Here is a 26,847-nt window from a genome sequence, read left to right on the forward strand (position 1 = left end):
GTTTCTGCTTGCTTGCTTGCTTGCTGCACACAGACGTGCCCTTCAGGGAAGACAGACCCGAGAAAGAACAATGGTGCTCCATCCATCCTTCCACGTGGTCTGTCCGGGTTTGTGCATGGCTAAAACGATGGAATCTTAGAATTGACGCTGAGTGTGCTCTTTTTAGTAACGAAGAAACTGCAACTCGTTCCTTAAAGTAGTGCCAACTTCAGTGGCATGGGCAGAGCCGTGGGCCCTTCAGGCATGCAGGATGATTCAGTCTCACAGAAGTCCCCAAGTCAGTGCTAACATCACCACAGGAATCTTGGTTTGTGGTTTGGAAGCGCCTCCTGCTCCAGATGCTTTCAGTGCTTTGAATTTCTGTTATTATTCTCAAACAGCTTAAATAATATTTTTAAAATAGTTTCTGTGCCAAAAGCAACAAACATCTTTCGAGAGGAAGCTCCCCAAGTTGTATTTGAGTACAACTCTCCCATGAGGAAATGTGAGTATGAGAAGTGAGAGATCGCCACCTTCTATGCAGATAACTGGGAGATTTGAGTCTCCCGCTTCAGCTGATCCTCACTACCCAGAGTGTGGTCTACCCTGGAGGGTCAAAAGGATTCTCTGGGAGCTTGTTAAGACAAGCAGACTCTTGGGATCTGACACCGGCTCGCAGCGTTAGGAATTGCAGCCTACCCCTGCCGTGGATCCAGGAGAAGTGATCTAAACCTGTGAAGTTTCGGGGAACAATCTCCAGCAATGGGGGTGGGGGGAGACAGGACAGAGGCGGGACTCTAAAACGGGACTAGACTCTTGCCACTGTGCTTGGCTGTATGGTATCTGTTCAGCTGAGGTGTGAACCTGGGAATGAGTGAAAGCTGTCATTGGGAAGAACTAAAGAGGACAAGCTGCTCCTGATTGCCATGGGCACCCCCCCATCCCCCCACCCCCGCAGTTTACACATAAAATGAAATTCCAGCCTTCTGCTCTCTAATCCCCTGAAAACCAGCCTTCCCTTTCTCCCCTTTTCCAGATCCCCAGGGGCTGATCCTTCTTTCCTTCTCATTTCCTTTTCCGGATCTTAGGGCTGACATTTGGTGTGATTTGAAGAACCCTGGAAACCTCTGTTCCAAAGCTGCATTCCCTCTGGGATTGCACTTCCAACATTTCATTCCTTGTACAGCTTTGTCCTGTGTTGAATCACAGATCCCGCCATGAAATCTGTAAAACAGGGGAGCTGAGGAATACTGACTCCAAGAATGTTTCCTTTCCTCTCTCTCTCTCTCTCTCTCTCTCTCTCTCTCTCTCTCTCTCTCTCTCTCTCTGTGTGTGTGTGTGTGTGTGTGTGTGTGTGTGTGTGTGTGGAGGGAGACAGAGAGAAGAAAAGAGAAGAAGAGAAGAGAAAGTGTTTTATGCATGTGGGCACACATGGGTGGGCATGCCTGTGTACTTGTGTATAGATGCCAGAGAAGGACATTGGGCATGCTGCTCTATTGTTCTGCATTTCATTTTTTCAAGACGGGGTCTCCTATTAGGCTAGGAGCTCATCAGGCTGTTGTGTGTTTGTTTGTTGGTGCTTTGCTAGGCTGACAGGCTAGCAGGCCTCTGCAATCCTTCCGTCTCTGCTCCCCAGAGCTGGAGTCACAGGTGCATATTGCTACATCTAGCTTTTATGTGGGTTTGAGGGATCCACAGGCAGGTCCTAATGCCTGGACCGTAAGTGCCCTTACCTAGTGAGTCATGTCCCCAGACACAGGAAGCTTTATTACAGCCTTCCTGACAGAACTGAGGTATGGCTTGATAAGGGGAAGGAAAAAGTCATACAAGTAAGTTACATGGAAACCAACAGCTTAGCCCAGGGCTACAATTTTGGTCTGGTCGATGAAGAGACTCGGTAATGTAGGCCCAGGGGCTGTAGGGAGGACGCTCTGGCAGTTCTGCACATGGGACTGACCATGAACACACCCCCAGCAGCGATAGCGACTTCTCAGTTGTGTCTGGAATGGGTTCTGCTCAACAGCATTCTCTCCTTGTCTTTTGCTTCTCAGTAATAAATGGTTTTATTTTGATAGAGTTCATTTGTTATTTTCCGGCTTCCCAGCAACTGAACATAGATTTTATTTTGCAAACATGCCAGCCGGTGGGGGTGGAATTCTTTCTGGGGTTCCCATCCATTCTCCACCTCAGTCTCCATGATGGCAGTGAGGCCAGAGGCTGGTGTAGAGAAAGAAATATATATACAGGCAGATGGTTTGTACAGAACCAGTGTATGAGTTTGCCAATGGCAGCAGCAATGTCCTTGAAACACTTTTCATTGGGGAGAGAGGAGGCCTCATTTTCATATCTTGTCTGTTTTCAAGGATGGGTTTGGACAAGTTGAGTGTAAGATGACATGCACATCTCTAGAACAAACTGCCCTGCAGGCAGTTAGTAAAAATATTAGAATGAAATGATGTTATTTAAATTTAGCAAATAACTATGGAATGTGAGCACTTTGTAAAAAATAAGCCCAATGATAGATGCATATAAGGGAACTGATAAATTCATATAAGTGGAGGGGGTAAGAAAGTAGTTCAGCTTAAACATCTATTGCCTAAGCCCTTGAGTGGATGCTCACACACAGCAAACGACCTTGGATATAGAGAAAGCATTGAGTAGTCTCAGGCAAGAAGGACCTCATGAAGGGACATATCTGATTGGTAGGAAGACATGAGAATTGATAGATGCTCCTTTCATAAGGAGTTATTCTGCTTATCAGTACTGGGACCTACTTTTTAATAACCACTGGATTGCCAGTGATGGTGCAAACAGTGTTTCCATCCTAGTTTGGGGTGGGATTTCTCTAAGGACAGATCCTGACAGTCTGGTTAGGAACAATGAATTCCCATCCAAAGGACGGCATGTCTGACATTGAATGAGTAGCTAATGAGATAAATATCTAAACTGTTTCCTGTGAGAAACTAGATATGGGCTTTGCTCTCCCAAGGGAGATGGTGAAAAAGAAAGTGTTGGGGCGGGGGATTAGATGTGTGAGAAGAGCTGAAATTTGACCTTGGGTGATGTATAGAAGAGAAATTCCCAGAGGGACCAGAGGACTTTTTGAATCTGTGGTGTCACCCTAATGATACAGAATGTCAATGTGCCGTGTGACCTCTGTGTTCCCCTCTTTAGACAGAAACTTTTTCATGCCTATATCACATGGAGTAAAGTATCTTAAAGTGTGTCTGGAATAGTAAAATGATTGGTAAATGGAAGTGGGGAAGGCAAATGATTAGAAGTTCATGAGAGCAGAGAAATGCAAAACTCTCTAGGATTCTGCAGAAATTTCTAGAGAGCTCAGACTCTCTCTGGGAATGTGAGCTGATTTCATCTAAGGTTTCAGTGGACTCAGAAGTTCCCACTGACACCAAAATGTCCTCATTAGTCTAAGAAGTACACCATTGGCTGAGTCATATCTTATCCCTCTGTCACCAATGCTCATTAAATCAGTGTCATGTTCTAGGAACTTTATTTTGAGGAGATCTTGCTCTACAGCCCTGGCTGGCCTGTGATGTACTGTGTAGATCAAGCTGGTCTAGAACTTGCCTCCTGAGTGCTAGAACTACAGGTATTTGCCACTACATCTAGCCCTTGCTCTTGTCTTTTATAGAAGAACATTGCAAAAAAACCACATTTGAATAAGCCAGTGAAATGGAAAATGTTCCCTTTAAATTATCCACTGGGCCAGCAAAAGCAATAAGTGGGTAAAGACCCTTGCAGCCCAAGGAAGATACGCTGACCCCACATGGTGGAAGGAGAGTACTGACTCCTGCAAACTGCCCTCTGACCTACACATGTGCAGCCTAGATTTGGGCATGCACAAGCACACACACACACACACACACACACACACACACACACACACACACACGTGTGTGTACACACACACACACACACACACAGAAACACACGGAAATAAAAATAAAATAAAACCATCCATTACCCTACATAAGCAGTCACTTAGGAATTCAACGTCAAGGAAATTGCTCCATGTAAGGGTGCAGTCTACTCTTGAGTTGAGGAAAGGAGCCCGAGATTTAGTGATGTCATCCTTTCACCCTGGGTACAAGCAGTTCTGAGCCCAGTGTTTTTCTCAGACAACACCATCAGTGATTTCGCTTCTGTCTTTGTGTGGTTCCACTCTCTGACTTCCTATCATTATTATCTTGTTTTAGTGTGTTCTTCATTGGAAACTACTCAATTCTTCTATGAAAATATTTAGAATAAAAAATACACTTTTGGATTCGTTCAATAAAAGTTTTCATTAGCATCACTTCAGAGGCTAACGTGCATGTGTCCCTCACAGCCACCAGTAGCATCTCATGTTGACATTTCATGTCTGCACTTGGTGTCTTCTCTGAGGATTAGCTGCTTGGTGGGAACCCTGTGTTCCTTTCTGTCCGTGGAAGCAGGAGCTTAACAATTTGAGGTTTCATCACACCACCTACTATACCTGCCTTTGTCTCTAACATTCTTCAGTGACTTTAAAACACACTGCTTTGGGTACTGACTTAGTAGACTTGCTTACTTACTCAAGAAACTCCATTAATCTCAGCACAGTTTTCCCATAAAATAGGTTTTTGTAGCTGAAGTTCACATGTGATGCAATTTGAGACATTGCATGGGAGAACAGGAAAACCAGGGTGAAGAAACACATTATAAACTGTAAAAATCAGGATACTCACACATTATTTACCACAAGGCTTTGCAGCTAATCCATAGAATTTAATTGTGGCTCCTTCCTTACTCTTCCTCAGTAGGGATTGCCAAGTTTGTCATCCCCCCAGCTTGAGGCTAAATTGCTTCATTTTTAAATGTTTCACGAGCAATCGCTCCCTTTCTGCCCGTGGTAGCTCCAGGAGCAAATGGCAAAGTCAAGAGGAAGTCTGTCATGTTGCCGCTCTCTTCCTGGTCCCATGTTCTGAACGGCATTTTTTTTTTTTTAGGTTATTTTCAGTGACACTACTAGAACTGACCTCAGGATCCACATCTGGGATCTTTTTGTCCCCTGGTTTTCCATGTACAATTGAAATAAATAAACAGTTTGGGCGTTTCTCACTCTGGGTTAATTTTTTCATCTAAGTCAGATCTGAACTGTATGCCTCAACAGGAATTCTTTTCCAGAATATAATATAGTCTCTTCTTAGTATTTCCCAAAGAGCATCATTTTATTAGGTTGTAAAAGGTAAAACTTTGCCATTAAAGCTAATTTGAGAATTTCCTTTCTCATCTCATTTAGTAAATACTATCTAAATTCTCAGCTACCAAAAGAACCAGAACATTTCGTTACTGAGGCAGTTAACAGTTGTGTCCTGCTTGTTTGTTGGATGAAATACATGCTCAGCTCAAATCCAATGAAAATAAACATAAAATCCAGCAGTCTACTGTAAGGTCAGCCAGTCCCTCCCATTAGTGAGCCCACTTTTCCAGGACAAATTCTAGATGAAATTCAGTAAATGTGGCCTAAGACAAAACAAAGTATTATGTTGGTTTTGAATTAGTCGCCGGAAATTATTTTTAGAAAGTATCTCCATGATTCAGAATGTGTGATGCCCCTTTAGAGGTAAGGCATGGGGGAAAAGCAGCTAAAGAGCAGATTCTAGAATGAGTGTGCACAGGTTCACACTCCATGACCAGCATCGACGAGGAATGTTGTAGCATTGGTTATGCAGATCTCTAAGCTTCTCTATGTCTCATTGGGTAATAAGGGCAGTGACATGACTAACTGTTGTGGTGACTGGATAATGCAGTACATACGAACTGAGCATCCTCCACCAGACTCCAGGAAGAACTTCTTCATGATGGTTACTATGGTTTCACATAGAGTTGAGTGTGGTGCATATGAACTGAGCATCCTCCACCAGACTCCAGGAAGAACTTCACGATGGTTACTATGGTTTCACATAGAGTTGAGTGCAGTGCATATGAACTGAGTGTCCTCCACCAGACTCCAGAGAGAACCTCATGGTGATTACTATGGTTTCACAGAGAGTTGAGTGTGGTGCATATGAACTGAGCATCCTCCACCAGACTCCAGTGAGAACCTCATGGTGGTTACCATGGTTTCACAGAGAGTTGGGTCTTAGTGTATAATTTTCTCCATCCTCAACTGGCTGGAGAAAAAAAATAAAAAGCAACTAGGAATCTAAAGGGTGGTAGTAGCTCCTGGAAATTCTCAAGTGATGTCCTGAAGATTTTGTCCAGTCTTTCATTATGCTGCCAATAGTCTTACTCTTTCTGTAAAAGTTCCTGGAAATTCCCACATATCCCTTGGAAGGAATAGCATTTCAAGTTCATTTAGATTTTGTGTAATGGGGAGAAAAACCAATATTTTGCCTTGGTAGCTTCTTCTGGCAAAATTCAGCAATTTGTTCTTATTGGGCAACACTGAGATCACATGTGCATGCCTCTAGAGCCAGGAGAAGAGAATGGACCAATTTACTTAAGGTTGGGAAGGGGCAGAGCACTAGCCAGAGTCTACACTCAGTGAGTGATCTAATGGGATGCCGGAGATAGAGTCTTTAGGAGTTCAAGGTGTAGCTATACAGGCAACATAGTAGCAAGGTCTCTTTCCCATCATCCACTTACTACACAAGTGAAGGAGAGTACCAGCTGCTTGTTGGGAGAATTGACTGTGAATCTCCAGAATAACACACTGCTTTGAGTGAAGCCATCACTGCTTGGAAGTGTCCCTGCAGTGTCCATCTGGGAGAAGGCCACTGTGAGAATGGGTCCACACTGGGGCTTCCAGTGTCCTGCACATGGAGCCGGCTAAGGCACAGCACATCTGTCCAGGTATCTCTCTCCTCTTCGATGAATCCTGGCAGAGTTTCTTGGTGCAGGCAACAACAGACTGCTTTTATATCTGCTGGTTGGAGGTTGAAAGCCTATTTGTTTATTTATGGAAAATTATCATTTGGTAACTATATGTACCCATATGACCCAACAAAACTTCATTGGGCTTGGAAAAGTGTTTCTGTGAGCTCTAACCCAATTCACAAGTAGGTTTGCTCAGAATTTATTTTCTCATCCTGTTTAGTTTTTTGAAAGAAACTTTATAGACATAGAAAGAATCAAGAACTATGCCCAGGGGCATATATGACTCATTGCCATTAGAATTCTTGAAACTAAGTCATTGCAATAAAAAGCCTGCTTTAAATAGTCACAAAATTCACATAATTTATCATTTAAATTTACATCTTATTCTAATAGATAAATAATTTCTTATCATAATGATGAAGGGTAAATCTTAGGATTTTTCAGCTCATAGAAATTTGTTTTGCATGTGAATGACATAATTAAATCTTGTTAAAGCTGTACAAGCTCATTCTAAGTTACTAATTCTGGCTCTTTCTGATCCTGGAAATTCACTTCTTGACCTCACTATATGATTTCTCAAGCAGGATGAGTTAGTTTGATGAAGATTATTTTCTCCTGGACTTGGGCTAGGAAGAATGTTGTGTTTGCTATTTCTATGAGATCAAGAGGACCAATCGGCTACTGGTCTAGTGGGGAGGCCTAGCACTACGAAGGCCATCTGTTTGGACTATCAGGTGGTGTGGCTGCTCATTTCCTTCCTTGTGATCCCATGCTTCAAACTGAATTTATTATAGTCAATATTTTGTTACCATGCCACGTCAGAAGACAGGTTTCAGCTACAATAATGTATAATAGCAGGTATTGTCAGATTCTCAGTCCCATGTAGTTAAAGGTCCCATTAACACACATACTCTTGGATAGCTAGGCCCTCACTGTCTCCCAGGGTGACATAGGAAAGATGTTAGTCCACCTTCATTTATATGTAAACCAAGGAGTTGTGGAACTTGGATGATAGAACTCTTGTTAGGTGTCCAATGAATGATGTGATAGACACTAGAAAAGGAAACACTTATCAATCCCGACCACACTTGTAGATCTTAGTCACAGATCTTTGAATTCCAGTCTCTTGGATGTTGGGCTGGGGAGATAGTGCAATGGATAAAGATGTTTGCCATCAAGCCTAAGATCTGAGTTCAAAACCCAGGAACCTATACAGCTGAAGGAGATAACTGATTATTACAAGTTATCCTTTGACCTCCACACATGCACTGTGGCAAACACATAGACACACAGTAAGTAAAAAATGTAATAAAAAAATGAAAGTTGGATGTATCATTTGCCATCCCTAAAGACACAGTGGGAGTCAGAGATAGATGGAATCAAGGACTCCGGTGTGACCTTAGCTCTCTTGTCAACTCTGTTAACATCACTCTCATGAATGGGAGAAATTGTCCAAAGTTGCATCTCACAAATGCAAACATTTCTATGCTTTCCTAATGTACAATCTATTGCATTTGACAATTTGCAAATTATTTTGAGAGATAAAAACTTATCTACAAGTAAGTCACACAAAGCAAATGAGACATAAAAAATGATCTCATTTCCAGATTTCTTCAGTTCTTCCAAATTTGTAGACCAGAGTACTAAGAGTATTACTTTGAAATAAGCACAGCTAGTCCTAGATACACACCTACATTCTGAGTCAGACTCAGACTTTTGCAAGAAACTGATGAAGAGCCAGGTTTGAGCTGTTCATCTTTTTCAAAAGATACTTTCATAATTGTCACGTCTCATCTGAGCATTTATCAGGAAGGCCAATGAGGAAAATACGCCACACGTGTGGAAACCTTGATTCAACTGCCTTGCTTAGGCTAAAGTGTTTCAGGATCCGCTATCTACCATAATTAATGTTACGTATGTAGATATAGTTTATATGGATATATTGAGTCCTGTAAATATATTCAGGTCTCTAGAAACTATCTAGAAAGTTTGCCATATTCATTCTATAAGCATGGATGTTTCACTGAATAATGTCTATGGCTTCCTTGGGTGCATGTTCAGGTTGCAGAAGGAGGAGCCTGAGTGGGGTGACTTTGTTCTGCTCTACCTTATCTTTATGAAACTATTAATGGGCCATGTCAAACCTGCACCCATTTTTGTAGCCTAGAAATGGAGTTAGGTAGAAAAATGGCTCATTCTAAAGTGGTCCTGTTCTCAGATGACATGAAAATTTTCCATTCAAGGAGGACAGGGCACTACAAGTAATTCCACAGAAGTTTACTGCACAAATATACAAAAGTGGACACAATTACAGAGACTTTTGATTGTTTGTTTGTTTGGGTTTTTTTATTCCGATCATGAAAGAAATAGGGGCCTTATGACTGCTAACCAAACATTCTACCACTAGGCTAGACCTCTTGCCAGCAAATGCATATTGGACCTGACTCAGTAAAAAGTCTCAATTTTGAAAATCCAACTCTCTGGTCATTGGCTTGAGTATCCTAACCACCCTTACCATTTCCTCAGTCCCTTTGCACTTATTCTTTCATCTCCTTAGTGCCTTCTGCATTAAAGGGCTGTTTTCCTATTGTGCAGTCTATAATCTGTAAAATCTGCACAGCTGAGTCATGACCACACCATTGTTTATAGCTTGCACGGATCCCTGACATTTTGGCTTCCTCTTCCTCCTGTTGGTCTAGGCCTAAATATAACATGGCCTCACGGTCCCAGACATCTGTGTGTGGTCCTCCTATGAGGTCTGTACCATGGTCTGAAGCAGTGCATGCTTGTCTCCAACCTCCTATCACCTCCTCTGTCTTTCTCCTGATTTACTTTGTTTTCTACCTCCAAGGAGCTTCTCCTTCATACACATATCTGGAATTCCCTGGGCTCATTTTCTTTTACTTCTCTTTTGACCTACCTGGTCCTGCTTTCTCTTCTTTTGATCCTTAGGTGGGTGTGTATTAGCAGGGAAAATACAGTGGTGTATAAAGTTATGAAATTGAAATACATTGCATTAAAACCCTGAACTTTACCACGGCTTGTTAATCCAGCTACCTCTTACCTGCCTACCTTACAAACTATGGAAGGGCCTATTATGCACTATAAGCTGTGGCTTATACAACTCTCTAGTCCCAACCCAGACTAAGTACACATAAAACATTTACTGAATTGATGAATAAATAAATTTTTAACAAAAAAAATAGATTTGTTTATGGAGGAATAAGACTTAGTATATGTAGCTCCTGCATTTCATGGAGCACCTGGAATCTTTATGTTGTATTTTGGATTTTGCCTATTTAAAGGATATTCCAAAAAACAAGTAGTACACTTACTTTAAATATGTTCATGAAAAAGATAAATCATGGTATCTTATTTGAGATCAAGTAGAATTTAATGTTTGGGGGAAATCTGAATTAGCTACTCTTCTATTGCTATGATAAAACACTATGACCAAGACCGTTTATAGAAGAGAGGGTTTACTTGGGGGCTTATGATATAAGAGCCCATAACCATCTTGGTGAGGATCATGGTAGCAGGCAGGCAAGCGTATTTCTGGAGCAGCAGCAGAGAGCTCACATCTCCATCCACAAATAGAAAGCAGAGAGAGTGATTTGAAATGACTCCAAAACCTCAAAGCCCACTCCTAGTGACAATACTTGTTTCAGCAAGGCCACACCTCCTAATCCCTCCACCCAACCCCCACCCCACTCCCACCCAGACAGCCACCAACTGGGGACCAAGTATTCAAATGTCTGAGACTTATGGGGAACATCTCATTCGAACTACCACACAATCCTTTTGAAAAGAAAGAGTTTGGCAGTGTTCCTCCTGTTTCGATTGTGCGGAACAGTTTGAAGAGTCTTGGAATTAGCTCTTCTTTGAAATTCTGGTAGAATTCTGTGCTGAAACCATCTGAGCCTGGGCTTTTTTTTTTTGGGGGGGGGGAGACTTTTAATGACTGTTTCGATTTCCTTAGGGGTTATAGATCTATTTAAATTATTTATATGGTCTTGATTTAACTTTGGTATGTGTTATCTATCCAGAAAATTGTCCATTTCTTTTAGATTTTCCAATTTTGTGGAGTATAGGTTTTTGAAGTATGACCCGATGATTCTCTGGATTTCCTCATTGTCTGTTGTTGTGTCTCCCTATTCATTTCTGATTTTGTTAATTTAGATGTTCTCTCTTTGCCTTTTGGTTAGTTTGGATAAGGGCTTATCTATCTTGTTGATTTTCTCGAAGAACCAACTCTTTGTTTCATTGATTCTTTATATTGTTCTTTTTATTTCTATTTTATTGATTTCAGCTCTCAATTTGATTATTTCCTGGCGTCTATTCCTCCTGGGTGAGTTTGCTTCTTTTTTGTTCTAGAGCTTTAAGCTACCCCAGTGATGAGATTGGTGAATGCCCTCACTGTCATCATAGAGTCTTCATCCAGTAACTGATGGAAACAGATGCAGAGAGCCACGGCCAAGCATGAGGCCAAGCTCCAGAATTCCAGTCAAAGAGAGGGAAGAGGTATTCTGTGAGCAAGGAGCATCAAGACCATGATGGGGAAATTTACAGATAAAACTGAACCAAGCCAGTGGGAACTCATGAACTTTGGACCGACAGCTGTGCAGCCTGCATGGGACTGGACTGGGCCCTTTGCATGGGCAAGATAGTTGTGTAGCTTGTTCTGTTTAAGGGGACCCTGACAGTGGGAATAGGACCTATCCCTGGTGCATGAATTGACTTTTTGGAGCCCATTGCCTATGGTGGGACACTGCACAGCGTTGATGCAGGGGGAGGGGCTTGGGCCTGCCTCAGCTGAATGTGCCAGACTTTGCTGACTCCCTATGGGAGGCCCTACCTTTTCAGAGGAGGGGATGGGGGTAAGCTGGGGAAGAAGGCTGGTGGGGAGCGGGAGGAGGGATGAGGGGGAATCTGTGGTTGGTATGTAGAATGAATAAAACATTTCTTAATAAAATTAAAAAAAAAGAAAATTGAAATAAGTGGCCAGCAATGTATTAATGAAATTTAAAATAAAACAAGGAAAAGATTAATATGAAGCACATGTAACCACATTTATTTCCAAGAATATGACTGAGATGATTGTGGTAGAGGTTCTGCCCTGTCCACCAATATGTCTCTGAATGACCTCCTTACCCAGAGCATCTATCAGCTACTCTAATTATTATTATATTATCGATTATCATCAACTAATCTAAATATTACCCAATCATTTGCACAGTTTATTGGACCAGAATGGACACCCCAGCATGCCTGGGGTAGGAACAGTGAATGCTTCTAGGGTAAAGAGTGAGCTAGCTGCCCTTGGGAACATTCTAGCCTAGTTTATTCCCTCCCCTTGTATAAGGTACCTGGATTCTTATAGTAAGTAAACTCCTTTCTGCTGAGGCTGTCATGAACTACAGCCAAACAAAGCTGGTGGTATATAAATTGTGTTATGTTTTCTGGAAAATGTTTGGCCACATACACTGGGAAAAATATGAAAAATATTTACAACTGATTCTTGGTTCTACTACCTCTTGGAGTGTGAGGGGTTCATCAGATTCAAGTACCTGAATAATCAGTGCAATGCAATTTTTGACACCAACAATTTTTTTTTTAGAAAAATGGTAAACATTCCAATTTGGTAATGCCCTGATTATATGAGGTGTGCTTGCATCTTGTAACAGTATTAAAATATTATTAAACATTAACATTAATATTAACATTAAAAATAGTATTAAAATATATTAAAACAGTATAAAAGTCTGAGGAAATATAGTTAATGGGATATTAATTACTATGCAATGACAATGAGGAACAAACCTGTATGCAGGATTGCATCTACATTATGACTCCAACATCATAATTTACATATGTATGTATATATGATGAGTAAAACCATAGATGTATGAGGCCTAAAATAATGAAATGAACTTTTTTGTATTGAAGAACTAAATATGACTATTATTTTGTGCTTTCTAGAGCTTCTAAATTTCCTGCAATGACCATGCAGATAACTAGAGGCATCCGATTATTCAAAAACTTATGAGTAAAACAATGTATTAATTTAATGTTATAAGCAATAAAAATTTTTTGTTGTTGTATGAAAAACTTCAAAAAATTCAAAATGGTGTATCTGTCCCACACTGCTCAGCAGAACAAACGGTTCCTTCTTGATCTTTTTAACAGTGGGATATAAAACCTATATTTACCATATTAAACCATCAATCAGATCAAACAAAATAAAAAATACATTTATACTCACATCCATGTCATTGTAAAAATAGATGAGCTTCTATTTTAAATAATGAAAATCAGATACATTACAATAAAATTACTTTATTTTGAGGTAAACGACATCGCCAGATTTTCATCAAATGACAGTTTAGAGATATAGGTGTACATATATGTAGAGAATATATACTTTTTTAGAGAGCAAGGCAGATTTTATGATATATAGTCTATTCACCACCAACTGTATACAATTTTTAAATGTGAAATAAAGCTGATGTACCTAGGAAGTCATGGTTACTACAAGCAGTTTGACTTTGATGTGCGACTTTAGTAACACTGCTACATAAATACACCACTAGCTGGCATTGTTTGGGGGCAGTGGACATTTGTAAGACACTAGCTGAATTTTACAAAGGGGTCCTGAAACTTGATGACTCCAGCTTAGCAAATCTTTGCACAATATGTGTAGTAACAGGGACAAGTGGATTGCCATTACTAATGACCAAAGGGACAAAAAAAGGTTCTTGGCCCTTTGGAAACTGAGCAGAACAAATAGTCTTGACCTCTCGCCTCTTGTTACTTGTCTAAATATTTAACATGTTCTGCATACCTTCATGTGGAAATCAGAAGGAACATAGCAAGAGGGGATGGAGGAGACTGCATTTCTGCCAGAAAATGTTTTCCAGACCCACAAATCCGTCCAGTTCCTGACTCTTCCTTTGGGCAGCCATCATCTATTAATGCAAGACGTGGCAAGGAGTGGCTCTGCTTGGTTTCTTGTCAAACCTTTCTTTCACAGTTCTAGAACACATCTGCAGTCCACTCAATGCATCTTCTGCTTAGATCCTGAGGCAGGGGTGAATGTTCCTTTGGTGGTGTGCTGTCTTGTTGGATGCTGCCCTGGCTTCTGTCAGGACACTAATTCACCAGCAGACTCTGGACCTGTCACTCCACCTCGAAACAGGACGCAGGCTTTTTGGCCGATGAGCTCATGTTATCCGAAGGGCGGTAGGAAAGAGTGCTCATTTTTGTAGACAGGCTTGAGTGGGACTTGGCCTTTGGGGGAATGTATTTCAGGAGCTGGAGAAAATACTTCTTAAATTTTTTCCCCAGAAAGCCATAAAACAGAGGGTTCAGGCAGTTGTTAAAATAAGCTATGCAGATAGTGATGGGCATGGCAGTGTCCACGATGTCAGAGATTTTACAGTCGCGGATGACACCCAGCTGAATCAGGACATCCAGAAAAGTGAATATTTGGTGGGGAACCCAGGAAAAGAAAAAGAAAAGCACAATCGCCATAATTATCCTAAAAATGTCGTCATTTCTTGGCTTGTTCTTCTGGATTTCATAAGCCTTCTTTAGGGCTTTCCAAATTAGAGTATAGCTGGTGAGAATGATCAGAAAAGGGAACATGAAGCCCAGAATGTTCTTAGTCAGGCCCAGCCCTATGGGGAGGGTTGAGTTCTGAGATTCATAATGAAAAGCACAAACTGTGATATTGGTGTTCTCGATGAAATACACATTTCGGTGGATAACAGCTGGCAAACTGGCCAAGCCAGCCAGCAGCCAGATGATGATGCAGGTGACTTTGGCCACCAGCATTGTGCGGCGGAGGCGAGACTTCATTGGGTGGACAATGGCCAGGTAGCGATCGATGCTGAGACAGGTGAGCAGGAACACGCTGGCATAAAGGTTGAAACTGACACTGGCTGATGCGATCTTACAAAGGTGATTGCCAAAGGGCCAGCGGTATTCCATAGCGGTATAGACAGCCCACAGTGGCAAAGTCAGCAAAAAGCATAAGTCAGCCAGGGCGAGATTCAGAAGAAAAACACTGGCCACCGTCTTCAGCTTCATGTAAAAGTAAATGACAATCACCACCAAGCTGTTTCCAAATATTCCAACCACAAAGATGATGCTGTAGAGAGTAGGGATCATGACAAATATGTAATTGTGCCTGCCAGCCTTGGGGCAGTCATCTTGGATTCTTTTAATACCATCTTCAGTAGAAGAGTTGAGGATCATTTTGCTTTTCTGAGTTGCTTTCTCAGACACTATTCAAAATGCTCCTGGAGAAAACAAAAATCCAAAGAACATAAAAAGTTAAGTTAAGTTCCAGTTGTAAATAAGCAATTTTCATTCTCAACCACAAATATAGTTGTAAAACTTAACTCTTTGGAAAAGATATTAGATCATATTTTCTGAAGAAACCCCATGAATTGATAAAGTCTATGATAGTCCACTTAATTTCTAGAGTGTATGCTTAGGTAGTGTTAAGTGGCCAATTAGACAGAAAGCTTGAAGGTCATAGAATGACAGACCTCTTCTTCATAACCATAACCATAATTAACCCTTTGATTCTTGATACAAATTGTTAACTTGATAGGATATAGACTCACCAAAATGGATATTTTTACCACACAAACAGAGTGAAAAATTAAAGACCTATATAGAAAAGTTCCTGAATGGATTACAAAAGGAAAATTGAGACTTCAACAATTAACAGTATTAGACCCAGCAGAAATTGTGGTACCCTTTACTAATGCTGAATTTACCTCATTATGAGCAGAAAATTAACATTGGCAAAGAGCTTGCAGTAATTTCTTGGGAAAGATTAGCAACAAATAACCCCAAAGCAAGAGACTTCAGTTTATAAAAAGAACTAATTGGATACTTCTTCACATTGTATAAAGAACACCAGTTTCTAGAGCCGCTAGATTCTATACTGATGTAAATAAATCAGGAAAGGCAGGTTTTAAGTCAGGAAAAACGAGTAAAGTGCCTTAAACCCCTTATGATCCCCTCAAAAGTCAGAATTATATGCTATTCTCATGGTATTATTAGATTTTCCAGAATCTCTTAAAATAGTTACTGACTCTCAATATGCAGAAAGAGTTGTTTTCCATATTGAAATTACTAAACTTATTCCAGATGATTCAGAATTAACTTTGTTACTTATTCAATTACAATAAATAATCAGAAATAGAAATTATCCCTCATATACAACACATATCAGATCCTATATAGGTCTACCAGGCCCTCTAGTACAACGTAATGATGAAATTGATCATTTATTGATAGTAAATGTGCTAGAAGCCTCAGAATTTCATAAGAAACACCATGTTAATAGCAAAGGTTTGAAGAAAGATTTTTCTGCCACTTGGCAACAAGCCAAGGAAATTATAATGAAATGTCCTACTTGTTCTTTGTATAAACACACTCCACTACCTGCAGGAAGTAACCCTAAGGGTACTTAAAGAAATGAAATTTGGAAAATAAATGTGTTTGATTTTGTTGAGTTTGAAAATTGAAGTAAGTGCACCATACCATAGATACATATTCAGAATTTTAATGGGCAACTTCCTTAAGTTCTGACAAGGCTGATTCTGTAATTATGCATTTATTAGAAGTTATGGCCATTATGGGAATAACTACAAATTAAGATTGACAATGCTCCAGCATATGTCTCTAGTAAAATGAGACAGGGTTTTTTTTTGCATATTACAACATAAAGCATATTATAGGTATACCACACAATCTTATAGGACAAATAGTTATAGAAAGATCTATTCTCACTCTAAAATGTATGTTTAATAAACAGAAAGGGATAATAAAAACCCCCATAGACAGATTACACAATGTTTTATTAACTTTAAATTTTTTAAATACTAATGAGATAGAAATGATAGCTGTGGAGAGAGACTGGATAGTAAAAAAACAAAACTACTGAATTAAATCAACTAATATATTTTAAAGATGTGTTGACCTCAGAATAGAAAGCAGAATATGTGTAACAATGGGGAAGAGGTTTTGATTTTGCTTCCACAGGAGAAGAAAAGCTTTGGATGTGATCAATATTGATAAAGATTAGATTCAAATAGGACAGACATCTTGATTAGGAGAGGTGTTAGTTCATCAAAAAAGCATGGCCATTCATTCTAAACTAACTTATAAGACTAAGAAATGACTTTCATTTGATCAGATATAACCTGCCAAAAAAAAAAAATGGAGTGGGGAACTCCCAAAGTTAGGGTTGGGGCAGAGTTTTGTTTTTGTCTTTCCAGAAGAATAAAAGCATCCAATTAAGGAATCTGAAGACCACTGGACAAGTGAGACATCTCAAGAATAAGGGAGAATCATCCAGAGAAAATGTCCAAAGAAAAAGAGTAAATTAGATTAATGGTAAAGCACACTTCAAATAGGATAAAATTTAAACCTTCCCAAACGTTTGTTTCTGATGTTCTTTACAGACATATAAAGCAAATGGTCTCTTTCTAGTTCCAATTCAATTAAAAGTTAAATCAGGCTTTGGAGCTGGAATGTGGCTCTTTCCTTCTATAAACCCAAGCATTCTTGTTAAAGAAAATCCAAAATCTCTGTTTCATGTCAGAAGAGTGACCTGGTATGAGACAGAAGTAAAACTAAAATTAAGGGACTATTCTATTGCCACTAATCTCATAATCCTCTGGTTTTATTTTGATGCTTTAAACTTTTCTTAAGGTATAAATATTATCTCAAAATATTGAAGATTATAATATATATTTAAATTTTTTGATGTGGTATTAATGGTCATATAGAGTACTAACTAATTCTAGAAATAAGCTTCATTTAGCTTCCTGTATGTGATTTTGAGCTTATTCTGAAGCAGGTACTGGGAACTAAGTTTGTGTCACTAGATGTACTTAACAAATTATAGTCCTTTAACATCTCAGAGATCTGCTGCATGTGATATTTAAAATATTTAAGTTTTCTGCAGTGAACCATGACCATTCCTAACAGTGACCTTTGAAGTCTCCAAAAGGATGTTGGAGGCCTACAATGATGAATCCACCTGGATTGTAGTAATGCACTAACCTGACAAACACCACCCAAAGATCAACTCTGGACTACAAACTGTTCAGGACAACCTCAGAGTGGTTAGCTAAGATGATCCAGCCTCATAGACTATGTCAGTCAGGATTTCAGATATGTTCTGCAGTTTCCCATCACACAGAGACTGAACAACAGCTATCTCTCCCAGGACTTGACCATTATCTCAATTTTCTCAGAGTTTCCTCAGATGCCATCACCTCCAGACAACAGGAAGTAATTTTAAGAACATGACACCTAGCCAGGCATGGTGGTGCATGCCTTTAATCCCAGCACTCAGGAGGCAGAGCCAGGAAGATCTCTGTGAGTTTGAGGCCAGCCTGTTCTACGGAATGAGATACAGGACAGGCACCAAAACTACACAGAGAAAGCTTGTCTTAAAATACCAAAAAGAAAAGAAAAGAAATGTAGGTTAGTATTTAGTCATCTAAAACAACCAAATTTGTGACCATGTTAGATAGGTTTTCAAGGTCAAATAAAGATATACATTTTTAGATAGATGGTCTTCAAACACTTCAGAGACCTACAGAATATGGTATTTAAGATGTTTTAATAGCATAAGGCTTTTTATGACAGTGAGACATGTCTGCTCCTGGCAGCACCAATTTACTTCAAAAAGGGATGATGGGCATTGAAGAACCTTCATATGGAGTCTGCTTTCATTGTGGCAAAGTTAACCACTGGTCAAGAAACTGCTCTTGCCTTAACTGCTGACAGTAAGCTATCCAAATTAGACAAGCAGGACACAAAAGAAGATGACTACTGAACTTTGCAAAGACAAGGTAGGATGGTCCTCCAAAAATTTCTGCTTCACAGAAAAGTCTGTCAGATATTCTAGGCCTGTATACCAAAGATGGATTCCCCAGTGTTGCAGAGGAATCTTGGGTAACTGTTCAGGCAGCCAGCTGTCTCTGTTGTTTCTATAGTTTTGGAAGTTGTTTGCTCTGTACTTCCTGTTTACTCAGGTAATATATCCTTCTCAGCTCTATGAAAGAGTTGAAGACTAGATAGCTATAGTTACAGTTTTCCTAGTTACCAAATTCAGAAAAGAAACTCACAAAAGAGATGTAAAATGTATAAGGTTGAGAGACATAAAAGCTTAAGTTGTTTGTTACGAAGATGTTTTAAGGTCTTAAAATATATTTCTAGGTTGGTAATACAAGTTATGATACAAAGTGAATTAGGTACAAGACTTTGCACTCACCAAGATAGGATAGATAATAGAGTATTTTCTCCAAAATTGCCAAATATAAACGGACTGCATATTGTGAATGTAATTCTTTCTTGACAATTGTTCTTATTGTATATAGTTTTACTTTGTTAAAGTTAAAACCTTTCTTTTTTATTTAGAATATACCTGATAACTGTTCTTAGTGTGTATCATTTTACTACGTTAGAGTTAAAACCTTTCCTTTTTATCTAGACAAAAAGGGGGAAATGTTGTTGGATATTTGTTTGCTTTAAGTGTACCTTGAATAAGAGGGCAGAGTCAGTGATTAGCTGACCAGAATTAACCATAGAGGTTTTGAAGGACCCAGATACGGGGCACAGAAAGATATAGGGAGGGGCTCGGAAAGATTCAGTCTTTTTGATCTGGAAAGAATGGAGAGGCAGGATCAGCTGATCGTTCCTCCACCACTTTTTGGATCAATCAGGTTTTTACCTCAATATCTGACTTTCCCGTTTTTAATTAATAATAGAACACTATAAATAAATGCTTCATCTATGAAACTAAGAACCTAAAAAAAAAAAGACCATGTATGTGTTCCCCAGTTACAGTGAGAAGAAGTATGGGTCTGTGTGAGTACGTCTGCAGGTAAAGAAACTCAATTTCAGAAAATATTGCTACTAAGTTAAATAAAGCATGACATTAATTACTCAGAGTAGCTTGAAAGTTGTTTCCAATGTAACTCAATTAATTAATCTTTAACCTCACAGGAATGTCACATCTGGATCTTATTCATTAAACAATTTATTTAATTTCACAATCTTGGGGATAAAAATTATTAGTATCCTCCCTTAGTAATAGTCAAAATAGCTGCCTTTTGCTTATTGTATCAGTAGACTTAAGATAGGGTAGGAAGGAATGTTCAATATGACCAGCAGGTAAGGTAAGAGCGGGACAGAGAATAAGATCTTGAAGGCTTTGCACAAAAGCTCCGAAATTAGCATTCAAGAACAATCTATTAGGAAAGAGGAAGAGTGAACATGTTCATCCCTTCAGCTACTAGATCTAGCTGGAGCTGCTGGAGCAGGCAGAAGCTCTCCAGAGACACACTAGAGAATGGGTTCTCAACCTTCTTAATGCTGAGATCCTTTAATACAGTTCTTCATGTTGTGGTGATTTAAAACCATAAAATTATTTTCATTGCTAATTCATAACTGTAATTTTACTACTGTTATGGATATTTGTGTTCATACTGTGATGTAATTATCTGTGTTTTCCAATGGTCTTAGACAATCCGTGTGAAAGGGTCATTTGACCTTCCAAAGGGGGCACAACCCACAGGTTGAGAACTATTGCACTAGAGTGTCTGAAGGTGATCTATGACTCATTACAATAGTAAAATGCATACCCCTGATGGAGAAGAAGCAAAGGAGACTGTTTGGAAGTTGTGCATAGAGCTACATGTTACAGAGAGCATGGGAGAAAAAACCCAAGCTATGTCCATGAGCCAAAATGCCCATGAAATTTGACAAAAAAAAAAGTCCCTATCTTCTATACAGCATGACCACTGAGCTTCTAAACTCTTTCTCTGACCCTGCTCACTTGTTCCTTTGGAATTACAACCTTCCAATAGTGTCTCTCACTTAGTTTACTACTATTCATGTGACTCTGTCCAATCACTTGTTCAGGGACACACAAACTTGAATCCACGCACAAGTGGCACCCACATCCCATTATCCTCTGAGGTCATGGGGGACAGTGTTCTTTCTATGGCTCTTCACCATATTTAGGGTAAAACTGTTTATTATTTAACTTTCAGCTGTCTGGATGTTGATTTCCACTAGATCATTCAAGGTTTACCTATGAGGTAACTGCTGGGGATGTCTTTCTGTATGTTGTGAATGTGTTGCTCTGATTGATTGATAAATAAAATGCGGATTGGCCAGTAGCCAGGCAGGAAGTATAGGCGGGATAAGCAAAGAGGAGGATTCTAGGGAGTGGAAGGCTGAGTCAGGAGATGCAGCCAGCCGCCGCCAGGAGAAACAAGATGTAAGATACTGGTAAGCCATGAGCCACTGGCAAGGTATAGATTTATAGAAATGGGTAAATTTGAGATATAAGAACTAGATAGCAAGAAGCCTCCCACGGCCATACAGTTTATAAGTAATATAAGTCTCTGTGTGGTTACTTGGGTCCAAGTGGCCTGCCTCAGGGCCACAGGAGCTGAACAGAACCAGAAAAACTTTAGCTACAGGTAACCATTTGTAGAGTAAGAATGCCAAATGCAGAAAGTAGGCATGGTTTACCAACAAGACACAATTATCTTTACAGAGTGCTGGAGCTAAAAATGATTCTTTGGGATTTCAAGAATGACCGGGTGCTTGGGAAGGAATTCTGTAGAGATTCCTGAAAATATTCCCTCCTAGGTTTTACATAATTACTCAACTGTTCACTTACATGATTCTGAAAATGTATACTTTTTTCCTATCAGCTCATCAGAAAAATTTCAGAGAGAGAGAGAGAGAGAGAGAATGAATATGAGACAGGAAAGATTCCTATTACACTGTGGCTTTTTCCCTGATGCATGAAACAGACATCTCAAAACTGTCTTGGCACAGAGAGAACCTCTGCCCCAGTAGTCATGGCAATGGACCAAGCAGAACAGTACAGTGACTCAGCGATGGCTGAGACTACAGCACAGCAATGGTGTTAGGACTCCATGACAGGAAAAGAAAAGGATACCAGGACCCTCATCTGGTACTCCGCCACTGCTTTCTCCTGCCTGTCCCACTGTGGAAGGTCCCTGAGTAGTGGCAGTTAATGACAACGGGGCTTCATGGTGCCACTTTCATGACCTCATCACTCACACAGCAATGGCACAGCTGTTTGGGGGTCACCGTGCTCCTGTCAGCAACCTGTGACCCACACTCCTGTACTAAGCCCAACAAGATCATTGGTCCACCATGATGAACTCGATCTGTTATTGATGTCCAAGTAGCATAGGTATCTGTTCACATTTCTCCAGGAAAAATCAAAGACAGGTTTTTAAGTGGGCCTTTTGCCTTCCTCCGTAGGTAAAGTCCCTATCTGAAGATTTAGTTTCCATCCTCATTATTGTTAACAGTAGCCTTGGTTAGGGCCCTGTGGAAGCCAATTAGGGATAGTGGTTTCCCTGGCCTGGTAGAGGCCTAGCATTCCAAGCTGTATCAAAACAAAAGAGTGGGCAGGGCAGGCCAGTCATCTTGTTAAATCCAGAAAGCAGGACCACCCTTAGGAACGCAGATCCACTGGAAGCCATAAGACACAGGAGGAACTTTTATCCCTTAATGAGAGAATGTAAGTTTTCTTCCCAGGATGCCCTCCACCCCCCCACTCCCCCCCACCCCCCCGAGCAGCCCAGGAGAGTCCTGGGGTTCTGTTAGATCTGCCTATCTTTCTGGGCCCTGACTCAGAGGCAGAATTTTGCTTTTTCTGCTCTTCTTTCTTTTGGATGCTAGCCAGAACTCAAGTAAACTTTACCCAGTGCTCAGGACTTCCTTAGCCTTTCTCTGAAGGCCCCTCTTTCCACTTTCAACACAGAATGATTTGTCTGTCACGTGGCTGACCTCCACGCTCATTCAAACAGCCGTGCCCTCTCCTCCTTCCTCAGCTCCTGGAACTGGCCTTCCTGGTAGGAATGAATGTATTCCAAAGAGGTGCTTTATGCTTCCCTCTTTGGCTATCAGACTATTGCAAAAATGGAGTTGAAGAAATGACAATTTCTCTCAGGAATCTCCTGCTGTGAGAGGAAATAGCTGAAGCCCTGAAAGGAACTCTTGTCCTGGAGAGAAACTTATGACTGGTCAGAGACCTCACGGGAGAGACCTGGAGCTGAGACAGTGGTGGGCATGGGACCATACCTTGACATAAACATATCCCATTTTTTCTATTAACTTCTTCCTTCCAGTCAGGACCCTGAAGAAGGGCCGCCGGATCTCTTTGTCTCTGTGGCCACATTAAATGAATCTTTTTTGCTGCTTTACTTATAAATTGGCTCCTTAAATGGACTCATTGAGGAAAATGGCTGAACTTGGCTCGCTGAGGCACAGACTGTGACCCCTAAGTCCAGTAACAACTTGTGAGAAATGTGAGGGGTTTTGTTTTGTTTTTCCTATTAAAGATGGCTAGCCCACCAAGGGCTCCTATTCTCTGTCCACCTCTCCCATCTTGAGAGATTCTTGTGTATTTGTCTGTTTGCCCAAGCCCTGGATACCAGGCATTCCTGAGACTTGACTCTCTCCCACCCTTCCCCTTTGCTCCAGTTCTGAGTTATCCAATTGTGTCAGTTTATTAGGTCAAGCTCCCACCAAGGGGGTGACACAGAGTCACCACCCTGTGATGGGATAAACACCAAGTAAACCACTCCATTCCCACTCCCGCCCCCACCCCGTGTGCTCCATCACTTGCTTTGGGTTGTTAAGAACTTTTTCAAAAGTAAAGTGCCTTGCCTAGTTACTTCCACCTTGTGCCTGTGTCTCTTTGCCCGATACTAGGAATATAGGAATATTCCAACACACCCCCATCTGGGGATCTATAATAAACTCTCTAAAACTCATCCTGTGTCATCTGGGAGTTTCTTTCTTCCAGTTCACAGAACAAGAACCCCACTGGCTCAGGGCAGCATTTGGTGGCCATCAAATTTCCAGGACACTGGCTTCCAAGAAAGACTCCTTTGTCCTAAAAGACGGCCCAGCATTCTCCTTTCATTTCCTTGTCCCTTTCACCGAGCTTAGGCACCCTAAACCCTTTCCTTGGAGTCCACGCACAAACATGGTCTGCTCTGCATGTCACATTCTCTGTGACGCCTTCCCAACTGCTCTAGTAGCTGTGGAACTTTGGATGTAGATCTTGACACTTTAATCATCTTGACATATTTGCTTTCCCCACTGGTCTGCCAGCTGCTTGAGGAGAGGCCTGTTCTGAGTCATCTTGTTTACTACTGTAAGCCCTGCAGTATTCCAGGGGGCAGATGATAAATGACTCCTGAATGAGAGCGTGTTATCAGGGAACACAGCGTCCCCTCTGCAGGTTCTTACTCTCAAATTTAAAAACAGACTGAGAAGGAACCTAGACGGCAATTTTATTAGAATGTGAGAGAAAAACTACTGCGCAGACAAGCTAGGGACCTTGGAAGCTTCTGGAAGAGGGAACCTAGAGAGACAAGGATGGAACGTTGTTTGTTGAGATGGAGTCAAAAGAAGCAGGAAGGACCAGCAAGGGAATCTGGGAGAGCTTCCTGGAGTGAAGGGCATTAGAGAAAGAATACACAGAAGAGCCAGGCGAGCATCGTAGTAGGGCTGTGACTAGTGTCTGAAACAGGAGCCAGAAAGAGGAAAATGGGAACACTATGAGTTCAAGTTAAACCTCGGTGTGTGGGTTTAGCAGGGAGAGTCTGCCCTCCCAGAGGAGGGGCTTCTGAGCTGCACACTTCATTCAGGGGTAATTTTTCCACTCATCTTAGCATGTCTTCAGGTGTATTGTGTTTCTTTGGGATTCTGAAACACACAGGCTCTTCTCTTCTGGTAGAGTCTATTTGGTGTTCTGCTTGCTTCTTGTACCTTGATAGGCAGCTCCTTTGGGTTAGGGAAAGTTTCTTCTATGATTTTGTTGAAAATATTTTCTGTGTCTTTGACCCTGGTCTTTTCTTCTTCCTCTATTCCTGGTATTCTTAGATTTGGTCTATTCATAGCGTCCCAGATTTCCTGGATGTTTCTTTGGCCAAGGCATCCGTTTCTTCTATCTTGTCTTCAACGCCTGACATCCTCTCTTCGGTGTCTTGCACTCTGTTGGAGGCTTACCTATGAGGTTTATGTTTGACTTCCTAAACTTTTCATTTCCAGTTTTACCTCAGTTTGGGTTTTCTTTAGTGAGTCTATTTCTACTTTCAAGTTTTGAACTGTGTTTTTGTTTTTGTTTTTCATTTTGTTTGACTGTGTTCTCATAGATTTCATTAAGGTATTTATTAACATCCTTTTTAAGATCATTGTACATTTTTATAGTTGCTATTTTGAAGTCCTTGTGCCTCAGCTATATCACATTTCTCTGGACCTACTGCAATAGGGTTGCTGGGTACTGGTGGAGACAGTCTCGGGTTAATGATTCTGGTTTGGGGGTTGATGTTTAGGCATCTAGGGTTGGGACGATTGAGGTGATTTGGGGTGTTGCTATCTGGTCTTGTCTTTATTGGGTGAGGTTTGGTTCCGTGGTTTCTGTTGCCCTCTCTGGATCTTAGGAAAGTGTTGTGGCTATGGGTTGCCTGGTAGAGAGTGCTTCTGACTCCCTGCTGGGTATGGCCACTGGGAGTCCCATGTAGATTATGTTTCTAGGTATCCTTAGATGATTCAAAGAAATGGGAATGGGCTAGAAGGAGGAATGGGAGAGCCCACAGGGAGGAGGAAAGCTGGGTCCACTGCAAGGTTTGGCAGAGTCCCCAGGAACACTGGTAGAGAGGGAAGACAGGTCTCTGCAAGTGGCCTCCTACAGGGCTCTGAATGGGACTGGGGAATCTGCAGTGGAGGCTCAGAAGGAGAGTGAAGATCACCTAACTGGTTTCTAAACCAGTGTGGCTATTGAGTTTCCAGGGAGACAGTGTTTTTAGCTATTGGCAGCTGACACAGAGGAGCTGGAATGGGCTAGAAGGGGGTGCTGAGAGGGTCCACGGGCAGTAGGAAAGCTGAGTCTGCCTTGATGTTTGGTGATATCTTTAGGGAATAGAGGCAGAGAGGGAGGACAGGCCCAGGAGATGGTCTGCTACAGGGCTGGGGATGAGACTGAGGAATCTGCAGTGGAGGATGGGAAGGAGAATGTGGATCACCTACGTGATTCCCAGGCTGGCATGGCCAGCTGGTTCACAGGTAAAGGACGCCACCAGGTATTGGCAACTAACACAAGGGAATGCAAATGGGCTAGAAGTGGGTGCTGAGAAGGTCCACAGGAAGGAGAAAAGTTGGGTCAGCCATTTGGGTGGGCAGAGTCCCCAGGGAGTAGAGTACTGGAACAGACAGATTTTTGAGGGATGTTTTCCTGTCCAGATAATTAGGCCCATTTTTGTTAGCTCATGGGAGAGGTGATGCTGTGTCTTTATACAGTCTTTTGGACAGCTTAGAAAGTCCTGCCTCCCCACCCAGAGCCGGAGGTTCAACCCTGATCCATTCTTGAGACTAAGCTAAACTGTGTATTACAAAGAATTTAAGAAAACTTTAAAAACTAAATCTATGGAATAGTTATGCTTACTGTGAAGAAATAGCTTTCACTTAAGAGGCTTCCACGAACCCACCACCTCCACCTTCCTCTTGTTCATATGCTGTTTTAAATCTTCAGGACAGGCAGCTATGCTGTCCCCTTGCCATCCTTTGAACCAGTGTGTTACAGAGACATGGAAAGTACAACCCAAAGCTGGTTTCAAAAAAGATGCCATCTTCCTCCACTACTCTAAGCGTGGTAATGTCTTCCTAGCTACTGAACAAGTGGATAGTATGTGAGTAGGTGGCTGAGTCTAAGGCATGCATACTGATTTCTGGCAGGCTCATGGAATCAAGTCACCCTGCTCCTCACTCACAGAAAACACCAGGGTCAAACCAAACTTTTGGGCAAGAAAACAAAGCAGGCAGAAAGCTCTAGAAATGGGCTTAGAGGACAGTCAACAGTTAAAAGAAGGATTAACATGTACGACCTAGGGCTCTGCTTTGGGGGAGAGCTAT

General features: G+C 41.1%; 1 protein-coding gene across 1 annotated transcript in view; it reads right to left on the reverse strand.

Annotated features, from left to right (window-relative positions):
- Positions 1–13,156: 13,156 nt before the first annotated feature.
- Positions 13,157–26,847, reverse strand: part of LOC131910409 (type-1 angiotensin II receptor A) — a 46,462-nt gene continuing 32,771 nt past the window's right edge. The window contains exon 3 of the mRNA XM_059262339.1: positions 13,157–15,140. Coding sequence (XP_059118322.1) covers positions 14,017–15,096 — 1,080 coding nt within the window. The 5' untranslated portion in view covers positions 15,097–15,140 and the 3' untranslated portion in view covers positions 13,157–14,016. The remainder of the gene's footprint in view (positions 15,141–26,847) is intronic.

This window comes from Peromyscus eremicus, chromosome 5, assembly GCF_949786415.1.
Source record: "Peromyscus eremicus chromosome 5, PerEre_H2_v1, whole genome shotgun sequence".
Classification (NCBI taxonomy): Eukaryota; Metazoa; Chordata; class Mammalia; order Rodentia; family Cricetidae; genus Peromyscus; species Peromyscus eremicus.